At 43.0% G+C, this 16,311-nt stretch overlaps 1 protein-coding gene across 7 annotated transcripts in view; it reads left to right on the top strand.

The window, feature by feature from the left end:
- Positions 1–13,581, top strand: part of BCAS3 (BCAS3 microtubule associated cell migration factor) — a 969,760-nt gene extending 956,179 nt beyond the window's left edge. For all 7 annotated transcript variants that reach the window (XM_029612008.1, XM_029612006.1, XM_029612007.1 and 4 more), the window contains one exon: positions 10,513–13,581. In XM_029612008.1, the coding sequence (XP_029467868.1) occupies positions 10,513–10,661 (149 nt within the window). In that variant the 3' untranslated portion in view covers positions 10,662–13,581. The remainder of the gene's footprint in view (positions 1–10,512) is intronic.
- The last annotated feature ends 2,730 nt before the right edge of the window (positions 13,582–16,311 follow it).

Raw genomic sequence — 16,311 nt, 5'->3', positions numbered from 1 at the left:
CATGGTTTTTCCTTTGCAGTGACTGCCACTGTACTCCGTGCTCACAAGTTCTCCACTTCCTTGGCTTATGTGCGGGTTTAGAGAGTTTTTGAAGCCTGGTGTGAGGAGCGGGGTGTTCTTCCTCATTCAGTTAAGATCCCTCTCATTCTGGATTTTTTGCAAGATGGATTGCATAAAGGCTTGGCCCTTAATTCCTTGAAGGTGCAGGTTGTGGCTCTTGCCTGTTTCAGAGGCCTAGTGAATGGTGTTTCCTTGTCGTCGCGTCCTGATGTGGCCCATTTTTTGAAGGGAGTGAAGCACATTAGGCCTCCCTTGAGATTTCTGGTTCCATTGTGGAGTCTTAATTTGGTGCTGGATTTTTTGGCGGGCCCCAAGTTCTGACTAATGTGTAGCCTTTCCTTACGGTTGTTGACTTTGAAGACTGTGTTTCTGGTGGCTATATGTTCTGAGTGTTGGATTTCTGAGCTGCAGGCCTTGTCTTGCCGGGAGCCGTTACTTCGGGTGACTCCAGGGGCATTACAGCTGCATACTGTTCCATCCTTCTTGCCCAAGGTAGTCTCGGACTTTCATTTGAATCAGTCTATCTCCATGCCATCTCTGAATAAGATCAAGGATGTGGAGGAGTTTCGCCTTTTGCGCTCCTTGAATGTTAAGCGTCTTGTTATGCGGTGTCTGGAGGTCTCTGAGTCTTTTCGAAAGAAAGGTCACCTGTTTGTTCTCCATGGCGGGAGTAAGCAGGGTGCTCCAGCTTTGTGGGCTACCATAGCTTGTTGGATTAAGAAGGTGGTCATAGCCGTGTATGTGGATGCTGGAAAGCCATTGTCTACTCAGGTTAGGGCTCATTCCACTAGGACTCAAGCAGTGTCATGGGCGGAGGTTAGTGTGTTGTCTCCTGTCGATATCTGCCGAGCTATGATATGGTCCTACTTAGATACTTTTTTCAGGTTTTATCATTTGAATGTGCAGCCTTTGCACGTGCGGTGTTGACTGGACCGCGGGCAGCCTCCCACCCTGTTGGGGAGTAGCTTTGGTACATCCCACTGGCCCTGAGTCCATCTGTCTATATGCTAGAAAATGGAGAAATTACTTACCTGATAATTTCATTTTCTTTAGTGTAGATAGATGGACTAAGCTTCCCACCCTCGGCTGCCGCATGAGTGTGTCGATAGTCCTCCTTTGGGGCTCTGGGTCCCAAGGGATTACTGGTAAGTGATCATCCAGTCCCTAGCTTGGGGTACCTAGAATCTTATGTGAGTTCAGTGTTTATGGTTGGTTGAGTACAGTTGGTTCTGTTTTTAATCAAGTTTTTTGCTAGTCTGTCCACAGTTGCTTTTGAAGAAAATACTGGCAGGCTAGGTCACTGCAAGGTTATATATACTGTGACGTCAGCTTGCCCAGTCTCCATCTGCTGACAGAGGAGCATAAACCCACTTATCCTGAGTCCATCTGTCTACACTAAGGAAAATGAAATTATCAGGTAAGTAATTTCTCCATTAATAACACACATTCCACTTCTGAGTTTCCCATGCAAATTCCTATCCCAGTTGAAAAGCCCTTTCTAAAGTCCTTATCCCATGTACAATTGTTATTCTTGCTCAGGATAATGTCAGACAAATCTGTTTTCTCAGTGTTTTTCATTGCAAGAGAAAAAGCGTCCTGAGATGTGTAGATGTTCTGCATTTAGCTGGCAGTTGAATCTAGTTCATGAAATGACCAATGGGCTATTGGACCAGCCCAACAAATAATAACTTAAGTGTTGAACCTCGCTCAGGTTAGTGTAAGCAAATAAATTATAATGGTTCTAACCTCAATGTTCTTCATTATACTTGGCAACGGGGCCAGTAATTTGGGGGACACAGCAGCTCTTATGTAGAGACTGTTGATGATATCTTCCAGCAAGATTTATCTAAATTCAACTCTGAGTAGATCTGGATTGGAAGAATGGGGTATTATATTTTAAAAAGGAACATGTGGAACCATTTTGGAGGCTTCTTCACCTGTATCTAGCAAGCCAGTTCTTCTTAATAAAATCAGATCAAGAATGGCTAGGAAGCCACTTTAATTGCAGCTCACTGCATGACTAGGTTCTAGTGTACAGTCTTTGTTCTGTGATAGCCACATTTTCTTTTAAAACAGGAGTAGAAAGGGCCAGCCCGGTGACTGCAGAAGGTCCCTGGTTCAAACTCTGAGTTGAGTCTTGTGCAGCCCGGGTTAGCTGGGGATATTTTCACAACACCTGGGGAGAAAGATTCATGGTCATCATTAAGGGCAACACCTGGTGGCTCAATTTAAAGCCCATGACGCAGGGTTCCAGAAGGGACCTGGTGCATGACTCCTGGCCTCAGGACCATTGCTGCAATGACCTGACTAGGCACAGTGAGAAGTCTATTAAAGGTGAAAAATGCCCAGGTAGTTATGAATGAAGGCTCAGGCTGCCAGATCCCAACCCTGGTTCTGACTGAGATGGAAGACGAAGACCAATAAAAAAAAATAGAAGTATTAAGAAGTTCCCTCCCCCACCCCAGAGCCAGATTAAATTATTAATAATTGAGGAAGACACCTCAGAGTGCGGACAATACAATTTTTAGGATCTATGCATGTAATAGGTATCCTTTGTAGAGGCCTGTGCTACTCTATTAATGTTGGATTTGTCTCTTGCGTCTTCAAGTTTATAATCTTCTTTGAAAAGAAGAGAGATTAGATATTTCTGTGTTGCATTCTTTTGTAACAGAGATTTGGAAGATAGCCGTCATGTAGAATGACAGAACACGAAGGGAAAAGGAGAAGTTGCTTCCATCATAGGAACTATCTCTTGGATTGCAGTTCTCTGCCTTGAGAAAAGGAGGAATTTCCAACCATCCCAGACCCTGCTCATCTTCCTATCCAAGCATTTTTCTTTTCCTCAGCAGAACCCACCGAAACATTGAAAAAACCAAGGCGGGGAGAGAGAGAGCTTGACATTAGCCAAGCCTGAAAGGTTGAGTGCTGTGGGAAGTGACTGACGTGTAAAGAGAGGGCTTCAATTAGTTTTCCTCCCCGGCTCTCTTCTGCTCAGTGCAGGGTCAGTCCTTCCGCAAAGCCCGGGACTTGAGCATAATGTGTTGTGACGGCTTAAGATGCCAAAGAAAGAATTCCTTTATTCAGACTTGTGGCCGCTTCCCTAATGTCTCTGCTCCCTTCCTCCATGACGCATCAGGCTAGCTCTCATTGTATCGCTTATCCAGGCTCCTTCCTTGCTATGCTGTACAGGAGCTGCTGCAGTTCTCAAAGTGGTCTAAAGGGTCATCGCTTCCAGCAGATGTGTTTGAAACTGTGCTTAACAGCCTGCTGTAGGGGAAGCAAGGAACAATCGCTAAAGGGAGTAATGCACTGGAGCTAGGATTTAGTTTTAGATACCATGGATACAAGTGGCTCACTAGAGAGACAGCATGATGAGGACGTTTCAGGCTCTGTACATTTCCTTTAGGCATAAGACACGGCTCCACATTCATGCTTGGCAATGCTTTTATCCCTTTCTAGACTGAATTTAGTCTTTTGAAAGCAGAACAGCCTGGCTTAATAGACATGGCTTGTTTTGTGGTGTAATTATAGATTTCAAGCTACCAGTAAAACTTCCTCACCCCCTTCCTCCAATTTGTTTCACAGTTTAATTCTCCAGAAGCACAAGTATAGCCACCTCTGGGGTGGGTGGCCTGAGCGTGAATCACAAGTACATAAACTGAAGCAGAGTGACCTGTCCAAGGTCATACAGAGACTCAGTGGTAGATAAGAATATGAACTGGTATCCTAGGTCGCTAGACCACACCTCTTCCCTATACAAATATGAAAGGCTGCTTCCAGTTCACTTCTTGGCAGGAAACTACAGAATTCGTTCTTTTCAATCCCCGACTATTAGTCTGCATTCTGCTCTGTTCTGGTTAGTCATGAGCAGCTGTAAGCTTCAGCGACAATGGAAGCCAAATAAATGTTCCTTGTATTACCAAGATGCAATAGTTATCTAAAAAGTGATTTATGTTCTTTAAAAAGTTAAAAGAAGTACCCTGGTAAGGAGTGGAGGACTCTAATGAGTTTCATTGGCGACCAGCCCTGCGCTATCTTGCTTATGGTGGCTGCATAGCGAGTGAAAGGTCTGACGTGAGACATTTAACCAAAGCCAGCTGTGCACCGGGGGGGAGATGAAAGCAGAAAATCAGACGGGCTAAGTACAGTATTAGTGTGGGATACGCCACTCGCTGATTTAAATTACTGTTTTCACAAACTCATGGAAAAGCAAGAGATACAAAGGGAAATAGAGAGGTTTCTACATGGACAGTCCTGCAAAGAGCAACACAGCCTCTAGAGTGATTAATGCAGCAAAGCCCCTAGCCGAGTTTGCAGAGGTAAACGGGATTCTTAGCTGTGTGTCCTTTGTAACAGTTTTTAAAGCACTTAGGTGAAAGAGGTCTCAGTCCACCAGTTCACAGGGTAAATTTAGTAAGACTGCAGAACCTTGTCTAGTAAACCATGTTTTTATGTAAGTTTCCAAATGAGTGAAAACCACAGGTCTGTCACTCTGTGTAAGGCATTGGCGTTTCTTGTGTAGTCTGTTTACCAGCGAATTCATAGCATGTCACTAAAAACATCACCAGTATCAGCGGAGTGACCGTCTGCATGTGCTGCTTTGCCTGTAACCTTTTTCTCAAGTTTTAGACATAAATATAAAAACATAGAAATGACGGCAGAAAAAGGCCAATTGGCCCATCCTGTCTGCCCAGCAATCTCCCATACTTATTTTCCCATACTAATCTGTTTCATTATTTTCCCATACGTATCTGTTTCATCAACCATCAGGTTCAGGGCACTTGTTGGTAACTGTTTGATTCAAATTTCCTGCCATCCCCTGTCATTGATGCAGAGAGTAATGTTGGAGTTGCATCAAAGGTGAGCATAAGGCTTAATGGTTAAGGGTAGTAACCGCCGCATCAAGCAAGTTACCCCGATGCTTGATTACCCAGACTGCACAGATCAATGCCTTGTTGGATGTTGTCTGAATGTAAAACCTGTTTTCCACATTTCCCCCTGCTGTTGAAGCAAAGAGCAGTGCTATATATGTATTCAAAGTGATGTATCAGGCTTAATTGGTTTAGGGTAGTAACCGCCGTAATAAGCAAGCTACCCCCATGCTTCTTTGTTTACCCAGATTGTGAAGTTCAGACCTTGTTGGTGGTTGTCTGAATGTAAATCCTGTTTTCCACATTTCCCCCTGCCGTAGAAGCAGAGAGCGACTCTGTATATGCATTCAAAGTGATGTATCAGGCTTATTTGGTTTAGGGTAGTTACCGCCATAATAAGCAAGCTACCCGCATGCTTCTTTGTTTACACAGATTGTGAAGTTCGGTCCTTGTTGGTTGTTATCTGAATGCAAATCCTCTTTTCCACATTTCCCCTTGCCCTTGAAGCAGAGAGCAATGTTGGAGTTGTGAAGCCTTATTGAGTTAGGATAGTAATCATCAGGTAGTAGCCTCCACTCCAGTACTCCACCCCCATGGCTCTTCTCTTCATTCCCATCCTCTAGCTTTTATGGATCCACAGTGTGTTGAGGTTTTGCTAGGGAGTTAGCAATCTGTTGAGGGTTAGACTGCGGAGTTAGCAATTTGTTAGAAATTTGATGCTTGATGGGAGGAGCAGTCAGATAGGAGGAGCAATCTGTAGAGAAGGCTCTGTATAATGGGCTCCTGGAGAGGGAGGAGTCAGCATCTTGTAGTGTCTCAGATATAGTCTTGCTAAGGAGTAGCAATCTGTAATGAATCTGATATAGTTGTGGGTGGATCCCTGGGCTGATGGCAGATGACTACGCCCCCGGGAGGATACCCCGAGAGGGACCGCCGGCTAGGCTAGAGTATGGAGACAGACATACATTAATTCTTTTATTAAACAGGTTATTAGAAACCACCAGAGGTGGCATTAGTGAGCTGATATGCCTGGCAGGGCTGAGGTCCCTCAGGTACTGGAACAACGATCCCAGGATGGCTGTAGAAAGTGAGTAGGCAGAGTTCATGAACAGAACTAGATGACAAAACTCACGTAAGGTCTCAAGTAAGCTCAGGAGCTGGAAAGGATTAGGCCCTCGAGGAGCGAGTACCTGGTTCCAGGAAAAGCTCTGAGAGAGCGATGGTAACTCACAATTGTTGTAGCAGCGATAGCTTCCAGGCAGTAGAGAATCTTCAGAGTGTCCAGGAACATGGGCCCTTGAGGAGCGAGTACCGGCTCCTATCTGTAATCTGAAAATAAAGAAAAGAGCGAAGCCCCCGAGGAGCGGGTAACTCTGGTAAGTCCGAGGAGGCAGAGTAGCTTGGATAGCCGAAGCGAGTACGAATCCGTATCCGAATCCATATCCTTGCTAGCTCAGTTTGTTAGCGTTTTCAAAGACCTTTAAATATTGTAAGCAGATGACGTCATCTCAGGGGGACGCCCCTGAGGTTCGTGCCCTTGCTGGTACAAGAGTCGGGATGCGCGCACATGCACCCTAGGCATCAGGACAAGATGGCAGAGTTGCAGCATCGAGCCGGTCCAGGGATGCCGGAGGGAGGCGGCATGGAGACGCCGCAGCAGCCAGCCGTCCATCAGACCCGGAGAGAGTCACCACAGAGGTAAAAAGGGCGGAGTGAGGACGTCGAGCAGCGACGGTCGCAACACAGTGTTTATCCCATGCCCCTTTGAAACCCTTCACAGTTTTCATCTTCACCACTTCCTCTGGAAGGGCATTCCAGGCATCCACCACCCTCTCCATGAAGAAATACTTCCTGACATTGGTTCTGAGTCTTCCTCCCTGGAGCTTCAAATCGTGACCCCTTGTTCTACTGATTTTTTTCCAACTGAAAAGGTTTGTTGTTGACCATGGATCATTAAAACCTTTCAAGTATCTGAAAGTCTGTATCATATCACCCCTGCTCCTTCTCTCCTCCAGGATGTACATATTTAGGTTCTTCAATTTCTCCTCATAAGTCATTTTATGAAGACCATCCACCTTTTTGGTCGCCCTTCTCTGGACCGCCTCCATTCTGTATCTGTACCTTTGGAGATACGGTCTCCAGAACTGAACACAGTACTCCAGGTGAGGCCTCACCAAGGCCCTGTACAAGGGGATCATCACTTCATTTCTCTTACTAGATATTCCTCTCTCTATGCAGCCCAGCATTCTTCTGGCTTTAGCTATCGCCTTGTCACATTGTTTCACCTTCAGATCATTAGACACTATCACCCCAAGGGCTCTCTCCTGCTCCGTGCACATTAGCCCTTCACCCCCCATCAAATACTGTTCTTTCAGATTTCCACACCCCATATGCATGACTCTACACTTCTTGGCTTTGAATCTCAGCTGCCATATCTTCGACCACTCTTCCAGCTTCCTTAAATCCCGTCTCATTGTTTCCACTTCTTCCGGCGTGTCCACTCTGTTGCAGATCTTAGTATCATCTGCAAAAAGACAGAGGAGGAAAACAGTTCCTTCTGAGCAACGAAACTTGTAGCAGTAAATCTTATATTTGCTAGGTTAGGTAATTCCTCTGAAAACACTTTTTAAAAAATTGTAAACCTTTACCAGGAAAATCCTTTGGACATTAGTGGTTTCTGTGTGGTACAGTGATCACTGAATATACGTTTGTGAAAGCGTTACTGCTATAGGAGGATCATGGGTGGCTCTTCCAGGTAAGGCCTCATAAGAAAACCTTGATAACATAAAGGCATCTAAGGTCATAGGCAGCTCTTTACTTCTTGCTTTCATATTGTTCAAGTCGTGCCCGTTTCTCTTTTCAAAGGTTTGTTTTTACCCATTATGTCCCAAATGTTTTAAGAAGCTATGCTCTAAATAGGACACTGGGACATAGGTTAAGGTACCAAGGGCAGCTTGTTGGTTAGATCTGGAATACCTAAACTTAGGACTCTCCTCCAGGTGTGGTCTTCAAGATAACCAAAATGTGCAAGTTCATCTGGTTCTTAAAGAAAATGTGGCTCATGAATATTCAGCTGCATGACTTATCTTTCGCCAAAATCGCTGTGCTTACATAACCCCTCTTCTGAAGGCACTGCATTGGCTCTCTATCTGTATCCACATACAATTCAAGCTCCTCTTTCTCACCTACAAATGCCTTCACTCTGCAGCACCTCAGTACCTCTCCTCTCTTCTCTCTCTCTACACCCCTCCTCGTGCACTCCGCTCATCGGGTAAGTCACTCCTATCCGTGCCCGTCTCCTCTTCTGCCAATTCCAGACTCCGTGCTTTCCACCTGGCTGCACCGTGTGCTTGGAATGGTCTTCCTGAACTGGTGCATCATGCTCCCTCTCTTGCCATGTTTAAATCCCATCTAAAGACCCACCTTTTTAAATCTTATGCCCAATTGTCTGCTTTTAGTCTTGTTAACTTTCTTTTCCTTTCTTTTTAACCATTGTCTTGCTTTATGAAATACCTCAAGTCTCTTGACCTGTATATTTATCTTATTAGATTGTAAGCTCTATTGAGCAGGGACTGTCTTTTTGTGTGTTTGTACAGCACTGTGTATGTCGTGTAGCGTTGTAGAAATGATAAGTAGTAGTAGGATATCCTGAAAACCAATCTTTGGCTTAGGGGCCTGAGGCTTGAGTTTGAGAACCCTTGAGTTAAGAGTTGAAGGTAACTCTAGAGGGGCTTCATGAAAGATAAGTGAAGCACAGTTGTCGTTCTAGCCACAATATGGATAGGAGAAGATGCTAGTGGACCTAATCTGGATCACAATACTGCCCTGGAGAGAGTAAGAAAGGGCTTGCTGTGTAAACTCCTTTCTTTCTGCCAGGTCAGTATGGGCAGTGGGGGAAATCGGGTGATGAATGTGTTTTTACAGCCAAATAACTGATGAAAAGAACTGGGGGAAATGAATCCATGATGGTTCATTTGAAAACTATGCATCAGCTCACACAGCTGATCAGTCAGCAGGTTATGCTGAGTGGAAGGAAAGGCTTTAATGTTCTCTGGAAACCGCATGGGAGTCCTCTGCTCACTTTCTAACCACTGGACATTCAGCGGCCACCTCACAGCAAGCACAGCAGTTAAAAGACGAGCGATAAGTTCTGCACAGCTTCACAGGAACATTAAAATGGTGGGAAAACACATTCACCCTGATTTACTCAGATGCCCACTTATTTCCATGTGCCCTATCCATTGTGTGCTGCTTTGCTTAGTTCTGTGATATAGAAAGCTGTCAGCGTTTGCTGATCTAGGATGGATTTGGTGGAGAATTCCTTTGTCATTGTGGAATCCTGAGATGTACTGTTTGTGAAGACAATGTTTCTCCTTGTTATTCAATACTTACTGTCACTGAATGCTACCAATGAAAAAATGTGAGCTAAATACACAATAACTAAATACTGCTTAAAAGCAAGTGAGGAAGGCAAAGAGTTTAAAAGAGTTTGAGAGGGATTTTTTTGTACACATGCATGAATCTTTTGCAGCTTCGGAGTAGCATTTTGTTTCATTTCCTTCTATTTATGACAGTATTTTTCTTCCAAGAACGAAAGATTTCTGTGTTTTTCCCCTATTGATTTTATGTATTTATTGTAATTTGACATCCCGACTTTGTACCATAAGCCTGAGGCAGTGTACAACTTTACTAAACCTTATACAATCGAAGCATCATAATAACCCAGAAATCAACACAGAACTGCAAAACAATCACAAAGTATAATCAAAGAGCAAAAATAAAAATAATATTTGAAGGGCCTTGGGCCGTAGAAATACTTTGGAGCCTATTTAAATGCGGTAGCATAGCAAAAAGGATTTTTGGCCTCTTGTTCTTTGTTTGAGCTGACATCATGGTTGGCGTATGCGCCAGCTACTCAACTGTAGATGTTTGTGACATCCCAAGAATGAGTTGGCATGTTAGAAAAGGGATACATTTTTCTTAACATAGGATTTTTATTTGACAATTTCCCCCAATATGTTTTGATAGTAAATGTTTGGGTTTTGCATTTTAATGACCCGGCTGTTTCCTCCAGCTCTTTTTGGCCTCGTTCAGAACCAGGGCTGGAATCCAAAGCCATGAGCCTCAATTCACATCTGCTTGGGGATTTCCCTGCTTTTTTATATCTCCCTCCCAGCTTATTTTAGTTGTCGCTGCAGTGTTAGTCCTTGGTCTGGGGCCATAGCTCCTTCTGAACCCCCTGCAATCATTAGATGTCCCCATTGCACTGTGACTACGATGTCCTCCCTTACAAGGGCTCTGGATGCTGCCTCTGCAGAGCAGAGGACCTGAACCAGGACTGGCAGTCAAGTCCCCATATGGCAATGTAGAGCCTTGGGCCGGCCTGTGGTAATAAAGGTTTTTTTGAGTGAATTGGGGACATGGCTGCTCCATTTGTCGAGCGGTCTCATGTCTCTAGCAGTTCAATGTTGAGTATAATAATCCGAGGTTTGTTTGTTTTTTTCAGAGACATGACTACAGTCCACATTCTTTCATCTGAAGCATTAACCAGTGTCTTCTATTTTCTCTCTTTTCCACTCAGAACTCCAGCGAGAAGGAAGCATAGAAACTCTAAGTAACAGCTCGGGTTCCACCAGCGGAAGCATTCCACGCAATTTCGATGGCTACAGGTCACCTCTTCCAACTAACGAAAGTCAACCCCTCAGCCTCTTCCCTACGGGTTTCCCTTAAACGAGCTGACAAGTGCAGGAAAATCAAGACAGGCTCAGAAAATCTTAATCGCAATGGCCATTTCTGCTAGGGCCCTGTGACTTGTCCAGAACGAAGGACGGATAAAAATGGATTTGGGCATGTTTGAATTAGGCAATGCTTTTTATTGATGTGTCCATGTCCAAAAGGAAACTGTGTAAATTTTAATCAGAGATGGACACTCTGCAACATTTTGAACAAGTCAGGCCATCTCAGTGTACAAGAATTTTCATTTTGACAAATCAGGTGAATATTCGCTGAAACCACATTAAAAAAAAATGTGTTTTCACTCAGAAGCAGAGAAGGCAATGTCGGCTAAAACCTTTGTTTTTGTTTTAATTAATTTGGAAAATTTCACATAAGCACACAACCCTAGTGGTCAGTTTTCATGCTGGGGTTATTACCCTAGCCAAATGTTGACTGTTGACATTTTGGAAGTTTACGGATTAACTGAATCATTTGAGTCTCTTTCCTGTAATATACTGCAATCAATGTGTAGATTATTTTTCTTAAATTCTAAGACCTTCGCAGCAGTTTCTTTGTCAAGGGGAGGCAAGAGATCGCTGAGGAAGCAAAGGGTAAAGTATTTTAGCACTGCTCTAACATACACTTTATGGTCTTGTGTTTTAATGCCTTGGATGAGCATTGGTTGGGGAGGCGACACATGCCTCTATGTGGTTATAGCTATACCCACATGCTCTGGTTACTGGAACTGTTGCCTGTTTGTTTTTTTAATGCAAAAAGAATCATAGTAAATGAATGTGGGGACAAAAGACTTACCAATGAGCCACAGCGATTAGTTAGCTGGATGACTAGGAAAGAAAAATGACCTTGAAGAAGTGGCGATTTAACGGATAAGATCTGATAGGATTGGGTTAAAGGGACTCTTGTAAGAATGGTTGGCGTGCCTGGAGATCATTTCTGTAATTATAAACATCTCCCGCCACCCCCCTGCTAGTTTTACGTCCTATCAGAGGTGCAAACGGATGAAAGTTGTACTTCTGCTCTAATTTTTTTGAATGGATATTAATGACTGTGCCAGTTTTATTAATGTAGCACATTTTACCTCATTGCATCTTGAAACCGGTAGCTGTCCTGCAGTGGCCATAGGTAAAGTGGTGCTCAGCCACATTGTTGCTTTTAAATAAATGTAAACGCTTGATTCCGAGCGGGTCTTTGCAAGGCAGCATGCTGGTTCTAATAATTTTATTTATTTGGCAGTTGTAATTTTAAAGAAGAGGCCTCGTCGTGTGCAGTTTATCATAATAGCAACATGGAATCAAAGTGTACTGAGTTTTGGCAATTTTCTCTGTTTGATAGTATAATTCCTGTTGTATTCCAAGTGGTGTGGAGAAAGACATCTCATTTCAGGGTGACCTCGTGCAATAGCTTTCTTTTCCTTTTGATCATGTACCTTCCTTTCAACTCTAAATATGCAGAAAGACATAATGATTCATCAAGAAGTGATCAAAATTTGCCTTGTCGATGAGTTTCTGTAATGAGAAGATATAATTAATATAACACTGTCTGCATGAAAAAGTGTACATTACACATCTCCGGAATATGTGGGTTGTGTTGCCTTTTCAAGGATTAACCAAACAGATGTTGCAGACCAGGAGCTTTCAAGACCTCACAGGTCCCTTTTTAAGATGAACCAACATGCTTGCAGCCCATATTTGATCATGGAGAAGGTTACTGGTGGAGGCAGGATAGGAACCTGCAAAGCCGACACTCAGAAAAATGTGAGGCCCTGAATATATTTTCCTACATTTAGGGGTAAGTTAGGTGCTTAGCACTGGAAATCAGCGCTGAGCGTTTAACTTGCTTCCCTCAATTTGATCCCACCTGTGATCCTGCCCACTTCTAAGGCACCTAAGTTTAGCTGGTTAAGTAACAATCAGACCCCCCCCATCCCATTTCAGGGGAGCAGTGCACTGCCAGTGCCGCTGTCATAATCTTACTTGGGTCCGGAGCCAGAGCTTTACTTTTAATATTGTGATAGGGGGGAGGGGTGCTTAGGGCCACTACGGCCAGAAATTTGCCTTTTATTTTGGGAGGTTATGGAGGGGGGGGGGGCAGGGAAGGATTGGAACTTTTGACCCTAGAGAATTGTTTTCATTTTGTGTGTTTTTTACTTATATTCTGATTATAGGCGGTTAAGTTTAAAGTTATCCAGATATACGTATACAGTAGGACAGCTAAAGTTACCCAGTTTGTCGGCCTGTTGAATATGCATCTGTGCAGCTTTATTCTCCCTTTTGACTTGGTGGGATGCTGAGATGGAACATTTTAATGAGCCACAGTTGCAAGAAATTGGTTATTTATGTAAAAGTTGAGATTGGGTTTAAGGCTGGAATGGAGGTCATAAGGGCGTTGGCAATAGATAATATAAGAACCTGGAAACTTGTTTGTAAGTGGGGGATACAATAGCTGATTTTTTAAAATGAGGGCTAGAGGATATTTGGGAGGACTGAACAGCTGAGTAGAGTCTAACTGAAGTGGAATGATTGGAGAAGTAGGATTGATTGTGTGGGGAAGGGAGTCAGTGCTTGGCCTTTTTAGATCAGCTCAATCCGGGTCCCCAAAGAAGTTATGGGGCTGACAGTTGGCTGTTTGGAGATTAGGTATGGTCCCGTTGCTATAAAAATAGGCTTCTATTTAGTTTTTAGTTTTTATGGTGCATTGTTTTTATGTGATTATGCTCTGTTGTTTTGATTGTGAGCTGCTTTGATTGGATTTTATATTTATAAAATGTGGCCTAGAAATATACAGAAATGATAACACGCACACAGAAAAATCGGTACTGTCACTCATCCTCAAAATGGCTTTTTCCAGGTCAGCTGGAATGGAAAACAAAAGCCACTTTAAAACACTGAAAAATAAAGTGAATTTGATTTGCATAGTTAAGTGGTCTATTGTCTTTCCCTACCCCGATGATTACAGCTTGAGTCCTTTATTGTCTGCAAATTAATGACTTGTACAGAATGGGAGAGCATCAGACTGCCGTTCTGGACAAATGGAATCACGAGGTCAAGTCACCCGTTCACCAGCTCAGGTTTTCAGCGCAGTTCAAGCCAAGGTCAACCCAGAGAGTATAACTCCAAGCTCCGATAATCAGACTGAGCAAGGCTCGTGCTGCTGCTCGGCCCTCTGCTTCCTTTCTCTCTTTCCAGTGAGCAGCCATAAAGGGCAGAGTCCTAGCAAAGGGAGGCAACGGGCTGCTCCTGTGCCCACTGGCTCCTTGGGTAGCTTTGGGTCTCTGCTGGACGCACAAGAGGCTGGAGCATGCGGCAGACTGGAGTCATTAGAAATGTATTTTCTTGCTGACAGGCATTAAATCACCTTGTGTACGTGCCACGTGACAGCTGATGTGCAGCGCATCCATTGAGTCAGGATTATTCTCCTTGAAACAGAGGTCACCATTGCATGCTGGGCTCATAACAAAATATTTGAATCAGAATGGGATGTTTCTTATTGCCAGCAGCCCTTATCTGTTGTTTTTTCCCCTGCATTATTTCCATAAAAAAAGAGATTAACCATGTCCCTTTTTATCCTAAGAATAAGGTGGTGCTTACATTATGCTTCATGTCCTAGAACATGTTACGAGCAAGTACACATTATTATCACAGCAGAATCCTCTCTACCCAATCTGGAGCCTCAGCCAACAGGTTTGGCTTTCAGGATCCCCACAAGGAACATGCATGAGAGAGATTTTTTTTTTAATTGAAAGTTTATTAAAGTTTGAACAACAACCATATACAATCCTGCTTATAAGTATGAAATGAAACAACATACATTATAATGACCAAACGATTTTCCTTTATGCATATTTCCCTTTCCCTCCCTACCCACCTCCTCTCCGTTTTGATCATTCAACACCTAAGAGAAAATGTAAGTGATTAGCTGACCTAATATATAATGAAAGAGAGAAAGGTTCACTGACACGTGTGTTGTCTACCACAGCCCACAGGTCCATATATCAGTCAGCAATTTTCAATACCCATTCCCTCATAGAGGTGCCAAATTTTGTGAATTTGTCTGTGGTGTCCAGTTTGATCGCCGTCAGTTTATTTAAATAATAGAGGACAGTCCCTGTCGAACCTCTATCATTCCTGGGCACGACTCATGTTTCCAAGCAGCTGCAATCACCAGACGAGTTGCTAAAATAATCTGAGTCGCTAATATCTGTTGATATTTATTAAGATGTGAAAAAGGATATGTCAGTAAACATCATTTAAGATCTTTGACTACCTGCTGTCCAACCATTTCGGAAAGTATTCGAAAAGCTGTGTCCCAGAGGCTAGAAACATCCAGACAAGACCACCAGATGTGCAGCATTGTTCCTTCAGCGCCACATTTTCTCCAACATTGATTAGAGACAGAGGGATAGATCTTATTTAATCTCAAAGGAGTAAGATACCAACAGTATAATAGCTTGTAACCATTATCCATGAGTGCTGAAGATCTAGAGCTGCATTTAATAAAAGCATAACATAAATCCCATTCCTCTTCCTCCAGCATTTCCATCTCCCAGGCTTTAATGTGAGGTGGTTGAATGCTCTCCTTACCCAATAAATAAGAATAAATCTTAGAGATCAATTTTTGGCGAGTACTCACCGAAAAGCATAATCCCTCAAACAAAGATTTCTCTGCTTGTAATTGCTGCTTTATATGTGGGGAAGTCAAGTAGTGGGTTAACTGTATATATGCAAAATTATCTGCTAGTGGTAAATTGAATCTATCTTGGAGCTTTCTGAAATGTACTAATGTACCCTGTTCCCACAACTGTCCCAATACCTATAATCCCAATTCATACTATTGGGAGAAGGTACTTAATGTTAAGCCTGGCTTGAACCCTTGGTTATAGCAGATAGGTGACCCAGCTGAAAAAATGCGTGTAGCTTTTAGTAATTTTTTACACTTATCCCAGAGCTTAATGGTAAGGTTAGACTAGAGTATGGTGATGATTCGCCTGTAATGGTTCTGAGATGATGGCCAGCTAGAAAACATTATTTGCTATTCTCTGTTCAACAACCACCCATGGTTTAACATCCTCTACTACATGCCAATCAAGTATGGCTTTTAATTGAGCCACTAAATAATATTTTCTGATGTCTGGGACTCCCAAGCCTCCCTGTGCCTTTGTTTGATACAAGATCTGCTTTGAAATCTGCGGGGGGCCTCCTTCTCCAAATGAAATAAAAAATACACTTTTGGAGTTTTTCAAGAAAATATCAGATAACTCTGTAGGCAAGGTTTGGAAAAGATATAGCAATCTAGTAGAATATTCATTTTTATGGTTGCTATCCTTTCTTCTATACGGGACATAGATACAATCTAAATGGACATTGATTTCAAAATTATATTACAGATACCATCTCACCGCACATGACGAGTAGTCCGGACGGCAAGTGTGTTCACTGCCGTTGTCTGGCTTGCTGATGCGGTTTCTCCAGAAAGCAATTTATTTGTAACATCCACGTTTACAACAGCGATAAGAAATTAAGAAGTGACATATATTTGTTTTTTTGATTGTTTACATTATGCTATCCTTTCCAGCCAGGTGAGATTATGATTATGCCATGTATCTAAATCCAAAGAAATCTTATTTACTAAGGGGCAGATTTTAAAA

The sequence above is a fragment of the Rhinatrema bivittatum genome, chromosome 8, assembly GCF_901001135.1.
Source record: "Rhinatrema bivittatum chromosome 8, aRhiBiv1.1, whole genome shotgun sequence".
In the NCBI taxonomy this organism is placed as follows: domain Eukaryota; kingdom Metazoa; phylum Chordata; class Amphibia; order Gymnophiona; family Rhinatrematidae; genus Rhinatrema; species Rhinatrema bivittatum.
Note: the sequence above shows the minus strand (reverse complement) of the source record. Positions and strands in the feature narration are given on the sequence as shown.